Source organism: Mercenaria mercenaria, chromosome 9, assembly GCF_021730395.1.
Source record: "Mercenaria mercenaria strain notata chromosome 9, MADL_Memer_1, whole genome shotgun sequence".
Taxonomy (NCBI): Eukaryota; Metazoa; Mollusca; class Bivalvia; order Venerida; family Veneridae; genus Mercenaria; species Mercenaria mercenaria.
This window is the reverse complement of record NC_069369.1, coordinates 67,646,316-67,654,825: the sequence shown is the minus strand read 5'-3', so window position 1 is coordinate 67,654,825 and position 8,510 is coordinate 67,646,316. Positions and strand designations below refer to the sequence as shown.

The following is an 8,510-nucleotide window of genomic DNA, read 5'->3' as shown; positions in this document are numbered from 1 at the left end:
ATTTAGGATCATGCTTGGAAAAACCGGATTGCCATATGTCAAGATGACACCTAAGATGACACCCAAGATGACACTTAAACATAGTAGGAAGCCTAAGGAAGAACCATCAATCGGGACACTAACATTCAATATACCATTGCCATTTTCGCCAATCCAACCAACACCCTGCTCCAGCACGGATACTTTATGTCAGGACGAATACAGAATGGTCAGTAATGAGAATGAACAATTAGTTTGTGTTAACAGAGTTTATGGAATATTTAATAAAGTTTAAATTTCTTTCTACTAGTACAAAAACTCAAAAAAAAACAACAAACTCCTTTTACATTTGGACTGACGCCAACAATTTCTGAACAGTTGCCAGGTCCAATCTATTTATAGTAACATTTTGTTATCAAAGTCGTCCACATTTTATATACTTCAGTGTAGAAATTTCTTTGTATTTTATCCTGATAAAGGTCATTATATGACCGAAACCGGTACATCTTATTAAATAAGTTAACTTTACCCGGTGTTTGATGTGTTCTTCCTCTTAACTCTCTTTTATAAACATGTATGGTCTTTATTAAATCTTAACATTTACGTGTAGCATTCAGCATAATAATGAGAAAACATTCCAGCTAAACATTTACATTTCTTATTAACATATTTGGCAAATCAGTGCTGCAAGCTAAACGTGGTTGTTACTGTAGAGTACTCAACCCATTTTGACCCCTATTAAAACTTGTAATATAAATGAAGGCGAATTATAGATTTGATTACTTAATTAACTACAAAAGTTGAACAAGACAGTGATGAGAACAGTAAGTCTTTATTTGTCACTGACTAAAGTATTTCCGCTGAAAATGACAGTAGAATTGACGCATGTCACTGATTAGGACATAATAAACAAGTAAGATTTTGAGTTGTTTTGTTGATTATCAAATTTGAATATTAGTTTAGAAGGTTGATCGAATAATGCGATACCAAAATGCTATTTGTTGCCATCCCTAATTTTTAGCTTTGGCAGCCCATAAATCAGTCAAGCAGGACAACTTGAAAAAACCTGGAATATGACCTTAGGTATAAGGATGCTACAACCATGTTTGGTGATGATCCATCATGCGGTTCATGAGAAAAAGCTGTTTAAATATTTTTTTATTTTTAGCTCTTGTGGCCCCAAAAATCAGTCAAGCATAATCATATGTATAAATTTGAAAGAGGACCTTACAAGGATGCTACGGACTAAGTTTGGTGATGATCCATTGGGCATTTCATGAGAAGTTGTTCAAAGGTTTTCACTTTTTTCAGCCCATGCGGCCCTTAAATCTGTCTAGCAGAACCATTTGAACAATTTTGACAGAAAACCTTAGAAGAATGCTAAATACCAAGTTTGGTGATGTTCCATCAGATATTTCATAAGAAGAAGTTGTTTACAGGTAAAACTAATGCCAAATGACAGATGCCAGAAGACAAGACAAGAACTCACCACAATAGCTCACCCAGAACCTTTGGTGTCTATTAAATCAAGCCAAAACAAAAGAACATAAATGTACTGTGTAGAATCATATATTTCCGCTCTGCCTTGTTTAGACAGATTACAAAACAATGAGCTTAGATTCTTAGACTCATAGGGACAGCACATATCTACAGGTCAGAAGGCTGTGAGTTGAATCCCCAGGCAAAGTTTATATTCTCTGTAATGATTTGATCAAAGACACTGTATCTGAAATCATTTGGTCCTCCATCTCTGCTTCGTGCAGAGATATCGACAGTTATTTGTGGAGTACATCTCTGCTTCGTGGGGAGAAGTTGACAGTTATTTGTGGAGTTCAGGTTAGAACTTAGAACGAAATTCAGAAACATTAGTTATGTTAGCTGCCAGCTGTTATATAACTGATGAAAAATAGTGCTTAACCCAACAAACAATACAGTATATATATACAAAAATAGGTATCCTACCACCATAAATAATTTACTTATTTTCCATGCAAACATTTCTTGAATAATGTATATACATAGCACAATTAAATCACATGTAAGAGTATCACATCAAAACATAAATAAAATCATTAATAATCTGTTAAGTATCTAAAAACTGTAAACTGGAACATTTTTACGTGTTGAAAATATTGCTATTTTTATACCCAAGGGACAATTTCACAAAGTTATGAATTCACAAGCAGAAGCCTGTGAAATGGCTGGAAAATGTTGGTGATTTCTGTATATCGGCATTTCCAGTGTCCCAACTTTTCTCGATACTGTAAAATCAAATCAAACCATTAGCAATATTTTCTTACTCAAAATCAATATTTAAGCTGCACCATGAGAAAACCAACAAAGTTGCTTTGCGACCAGCATCTGCGCAGTCTGGTCAAAATCCATGTTGTCTGCTAACGGTTTCTCTAATTGCAATAGGCTTTGAAAGCGCATCTGTGCAGTCTGGTCAGGTACCATGCTGTCTGCTAACGGTTTCTCTAATTGCAATAGGCTTTGAAAGCGAACAGCATGGATCCTGACCAGACTGCGCGGATGTGCAAGCTGGTCTGGATCCATGCTGGTCGCAAATGCACTATGTTGGTTTTCTCATGGCGCGGCTCATTTCTAGTATTTTATTTAACAGCATTCAATGAATTAATCATTGTATTGTATTCTTAGAAAAATTATATTAAGTTCAGATGAACATACTTCCAGATATGCAGGAACAGTAAACTACAGTAAAATGATGGAAACTGAAAGAAAATATTCAAGATTTTCTTGAATTCCTATATGCAATGAGTTCGCAAAAATTAGCATTAATTAAAAATCTAAAATATTTCCAAACTTACAGTAGCATTATATATACCTTGCAATTTTTGTACTGTTTATGCTGTTTTAATACTTGGAATTTACAGCTGAAATAGATGTTGCAAGATGAATGTCCAAGCTACTTGAGTGCTATAAATAGAATGCAACAGAAAATAAGTTGCTGTTTCACATAAAATGTCAACAACTCTACTTATGTTCAATTGTTTGTATTCACTGTAGGTAACATCATAACAAAATGTTCAAATTTATGTCAAGTTAAATAACTGTTCAGCATCTTTCATTGCATCTAAACGACCTTCACAACACAGTTGCCATGACGACGGAATAAGGTCAAGGCCATAGTGTGCTCCAGCTATTGACCCTGCCATAGTTGCTACAGTATCAGTGTCACCACCAAGGGAAATTGCATACATTATAGTTCTCTCAAACGCATTGCGGTCCTGAAAAAAAAGTAAGGAGATGAAATTAGTATTTATTCTCTTTAACAAATGGCAGTCTTGAAAAATTGTAACCATTTAACAAATATCTGATAGTGATTGTGGAGTCATCTAAAGATTAAATGAATATGGAGAACTGAAATAAGCCAATCTCGCAATTTAGTAAGAGATGATTTACCCTGATTTCTCCTGATCAGAGGTAAATAGGTGCTTATTAAATCAAGAAGAGGAACAGTGAACGAAGAAGGGCAGGAACATATTTTAAACAAATATAATACTGTATTATCGTAAGGTTTTACTGATTGCTAACACTGTGTTCAATGAACACTTGAATCAATATGATGATAACATTATTTTTTGAAAATTCTACAGAAAAAAAAGAAGAGTTTTTCAAATTTTTGTAACAAAAAACAGTGGAAGTTGATTCATCTATTTTTGACTGCCGATTCATATTTATACTCTTTTATTTCACAATAAAATTGAAATAAAAACATGATATAAAATCAGCTAATATAAAGAAATAACTGTTACGCCTTCTGAAGAGTGGGTTTTTTTTTTTTTTGAAGTTTGCTTAACATGTTCTAATCTGATAATATCCACTTTTTATTAGTTCATACTACTCCAATTGAAAAAAAAAACGATGGCATTAGCCTCACTGTGATAACCATCCACCTTCACAAGACTAAATGAAATTTCATTCTATTCTATGTTTAAGATACTATTCTGTGTCCTTATTCTCTGAGCCATATTCAAGCTCAATCTGTCTAGTATAAAACATAGCATGGTTATCCTTCAGAAAGCTGGTAGAAAACTAGAGCTGCTTTTGAGAAAAAGCACATGTCTCCCACAACTGCCAAATCATCTGAATAATAGTAAATGAGTCGACCATGCACCAAGACCTAAACTGCCTTATCAGACTTTCAGTGCTTTGATTATAAAAAACAAGTTTCAAAGGCCATAATTCCAAAGTGCCTTGACCGATTTCGCTAGTTATCCAACTTGGCTGAGGACTTATTGGCAAACACATTTTGTTCAAGTTTGGTGAAGATCGGATGAGAAATGTTCGACTTAGTGCGGACAAGATTTGTGACAGACAGACACACAGACAGGAGTAAATCAATATGTCTCCCACACCACTGTGTGGTTGGAGACATAATTATGCTACAGCAAGCTACCATGATACGGCTTAAAGAGCCCTGATATAAAAAGGAAGGTAAAAAAAGTACCTTTAGTTCTTCTATTGGCTTGGATGCTCTGAGGAAGCAATAAATTGCTGCAGGAACTGAATCCAGTGCTGCTATATATACACCTGAAACATCATAATTGAGCCGCGCCATGAGAAAACCAACATAGTGGGTTTGCGACCAGCATGGATCAAGACCAGCCTGCGCATCCGCGCAGTCTGGTCAGGATCCATGCTGTTCGCTAACAGTTTCTCTAATTCCAATAGGCTTTGAAAGCAAACAGCATGGACCCTGACCAGACTGCGCGGATGCGCAGGCTGGTCTGGATCCATGCTGGTCGCAAACCCACTATGTTGGTTTTCTCATGGCGCGGCTCATATACATTAATTTACCATGCAGATACACAAACTACTAGTACATTTCCATTCACAGAATTTACTATAACATTCTATTCTTGTGCAGAGATGATACAGTGGTACAGGACATCTACATGTAACATGCCCTGTCACATCAACAAGATAAAACTGAATTAAATATGAAGAACATGGTAATCATATCTTTTAACCCTTATCAAGCTACATTTCTATAATGGACTTGTCCATCTTTTAATTTGGACAGTACTATTAACTGTTAAAATGGGTGTTTACCAAAAAGATACTGACTGAATGGCAAACAGTGCAAATCTTGATCAGACTGCAGGGATGTGCAGGCTGATCATGATCTACACTGGTCACAAAGGCAGAATCAATCGTGTCCAGCATGATAAGGGTTAAAACACATGTACATGAAAATTACATCACACTGAGGCAATCACAGTCAAGCAATATGTTTTCTTATTATAAATCCATTTTTTATCTGACAAAATTACAATGTAGCATCAAACATCAATACTGTTTGAGACCAACTTGAAAATTTCATACTGGTTGCCTGACATCATTTGTGATGTTGGTTTCATGTGTGTCATTGCATTAACAAAATCATTACTGATGACATTTTCAACCTTATCTGACTGCAGCGATTGTTTTCCTTTTTTATAAAGTACGGTAAAAGGACCTTTTGAAGTTTTCCCACTTCAAAAAAATGACAATTTTTCCCAATTTCCAAGCAAAAAAAATAATCCCAAAAAGGCAAAGATAACTGGTCAAATTGTCTAGTGGTTTAATATCTTATTGACTGCACATGCAAAAGAAATTTTAACTTTGCAGATATTAATGATTCCTTGCTTGCAATTTTATAGTAAGAACAGACTTATGCTGTGATTCTTCCCAATTTAGCCGGCACCAAACTTTTTCCCAATGTGACAAACAAGAGGACCATGATGGTCCTGAATCGCTCACCTATCTCCACATGACCCAGTGTTCAACTGAGTATGACATCGTTATTTCTATTATTTGACATAGTGACCTAGTTTTTGAGCACATGTGACCTAGATATCATCAAGATAAAAAATTCTGACCAATTTTCATGAAGATCCATTCAAAAACATGGCCTCTAGAGAGGTCACAAGGTTTTTCTATTATTTGACCTAATGACCTAGTTTTTGAAGGCACGTGACCCACTTTTAAACTTGACCTAGATATCATCAAGGTGAACATTCTCACCAATTTTCATGAAGATCTCGTGAAAAATATGGCCTCTAGAGAGGTCACAAGGTTTTTCTATTTTTCGACCTACTGACCTAGTTTTTGAAAGCACATGACCCAGTTACGAACCTGACCTAGATGTCATCAAGCTGAACATTCTCACCAATTTTCATGAAGATCCATTGAGAAATATGGCCTCTAGAGAGGTCACAAGGTTTTTTCTATTTTTAGACTTACTGACCTAGTTTTTGACCCCACGTGACCCAGTTTTGAATCTGACTTAGATATCATCAAGATGAACATTCTGACCAATATTCATGAAGATCTCATGAAAAATATGGCCTCTAGAGAGGTCACAAGGTTTTTCTATTTTTAGATCGACTGACCTAGTTTTTAATCCCACGTGACCCAGTTTCGAACTCGACCTAGATATCATCAAGGTGAACATTCTGACCAATTTTCATGAAGATCCATTGAGAAATATGGCCACTAGAGAGGTCACAAGGTTTTTCTATTTTTAGATCTATGACCTAGTTTTTGACCCCACATGACCCAGTTTCGAACTTGACCTAGATATCATCAAGGTGAACATTCTGACCAATATTCATGAAGATCTCATGAAAAATATGGTCTCTTAGAGAGGTCACAAGGTTTTTCTATTTTTAGATCTACTGACCTAGTTTTTAACCCCACGTGACCCAGTTTCGAACCTGACCTAGATATTATCAAGATGAACATTCTGACCAATTTTCATGAAGATGCATTGAGAAATATTGCCTCTAGAGAGGTCACAAGGTTTTTCTATTTTTAGACCTAATGACCTAGTTTTTGACCCTACGTGACCCAGTTTCAAACTTGACCTAGATATCATCAAGATAAACATTCTGACCAATATTCATGAAGATCTCATGAAAAATATGGCCTCTAGAGAGGTCACAAGGTTTTTCTATTTTTAGACCTACTGACCTAGTTTTTGACCCCACGTGACCCAGTTTCGAACTTGACCTAGATATCATCAAGGTGAACATTCTGACCAATTTTCATGAAGATCTTGTGAAATATATGGCCTCTAGAGAGGTCACAAGGTTTTTCTATTTTTAGACCTACTGACTAGTTTTTGATGGCACGTGACCCAGTTTCGAACTTGACCTAGATATCATCAAGATGAACATTCTGACCAACTTTCATAAAGATCCATGAAAAATGTGACCTCTAGAGTGGTCACAAGCAAAAGTTTTACGGAGCCGGCGCACGGACGACGGACGACGGACACCGCGCGATCACAAAAGCTCACCTTGTCACTTTGTGACAGGTGAGCTAAAAAACTCGCTGGACTGATAAAAAAATGTTTCAATACATATAATAAGTGTAGCTGTCTACTGTGAAATCATTAATATTCGTGGGGGACAAATTTCCGTGGATTTCGTGGTTGAGTCAATCCACGAAATTTAATCCCAACGAACAAGTAAAATTCCCATTCATTTTATGTTCAAAAGTTGAAAACCACGAATTCATATCCCCACGAAATTGCCGTTTTGACCAAAACCACGAAATTTTATGCCCATGAAAATTAAAAGATTGTACAGTATTTTATAAAAAGAATATTAGCTTTGCATAAAATATTTGCACAATTGGTCAAGCAGTATTTTCCCTGCAAAACTCATGCATATTTCTCCGTACAAATCTAATAAACCATGATATTATATATGCAAGATTTAAATGCTTACCCAGCTCATCCCGAATTTCATTAGGATCAGGTAACTCCTCCCTTCTAACAAAGTCTCTTATTTTGGCCAGTTTGGCACAGTACGGGTAATCTGGCTCTTTCTCTTCCTCTTCACTTTTTGACTCACTGAATAACATTAACAAGTTAAAAAGGGGCATACGTATGGAAATACTGAAATAGAGTTATGCATCTTGTCACGCTTATGCATATTGTCAGTATGAGCAAACAGAACAAGTTTTAATTGAATATCAAAAGTAAGAAGAAGATATTGGACTTCATAAAAACTGAGAATTGGGACTTCATAACAAGAGCTGTCCATAACCCATCACGCTCCACTATTCGGTGATTTGACAATAAAACAAATTATGTCTCAATTTAAAAAAAAAAATTAAGTATGAAAGGGGCATAATTTTGTCAAAAATACAAATCAGAGTTATGGGGATTGTTACCACACATGCAGATGATGATGATAAAGATACATTTTAAGTTTCAAGTCATTATCTTATATTGTATTTAAGTTATATCCAGAAAGCGAAGATTGCCAAAAAAACTTTAAGTATGAAAGGGGCATAATTCTGTCAAAAATAAAATTAGTTATGGGGATTGTAACCACACATGCAGATGATGATTATAAAGAAATAATTTTAATTTCAAGTCATTATCTTTTAAAGTACCAAAGATATGTCTATAAATGAAGCTTTTGAAAAAATACATGAAAAAAAATCCAAGTATAACATCTTGGTGACCTTGACTTTGAGTATAATGGGCCCAGCCCCTGCACATATTTTGTTTG

General features: G+C 35.5%; 1 protein-coding gene across 1 annotated transcript in view; it reads right to left on the bottom strand.

The window, feature by feature from the left end:
• Positions 1–794: 794 nt before the first annotated feature.
• LOC123547331 (ADP-ribosylhydrolase ARH3-like) overlaps positions 795–8,510 on the bottom strand; it is a 134,740-nt gene continuing 127,024 nt past the window's right edge. Inside the window, exons 5-7 of the mRNA XM_045334347.2 lie at positions 7,719–7,843; positions 4,451–4,533; positions 795–3,227 (exon numbers count right to left, since the gene is read on the bottom strand). Of these exons, the coding sequence (XP_045190282.2) occupies positions 3,033–3,227; positions 4,451–4,533; positions 7,719–7,843 (403 nt within the window). The 3' untranslated portion in view covers positions 795–3,032. The remainder of the gene's footprint in view (positions 3,228–4,450; positions 4,534–7,718; positions 7,844–8,510) is intronic.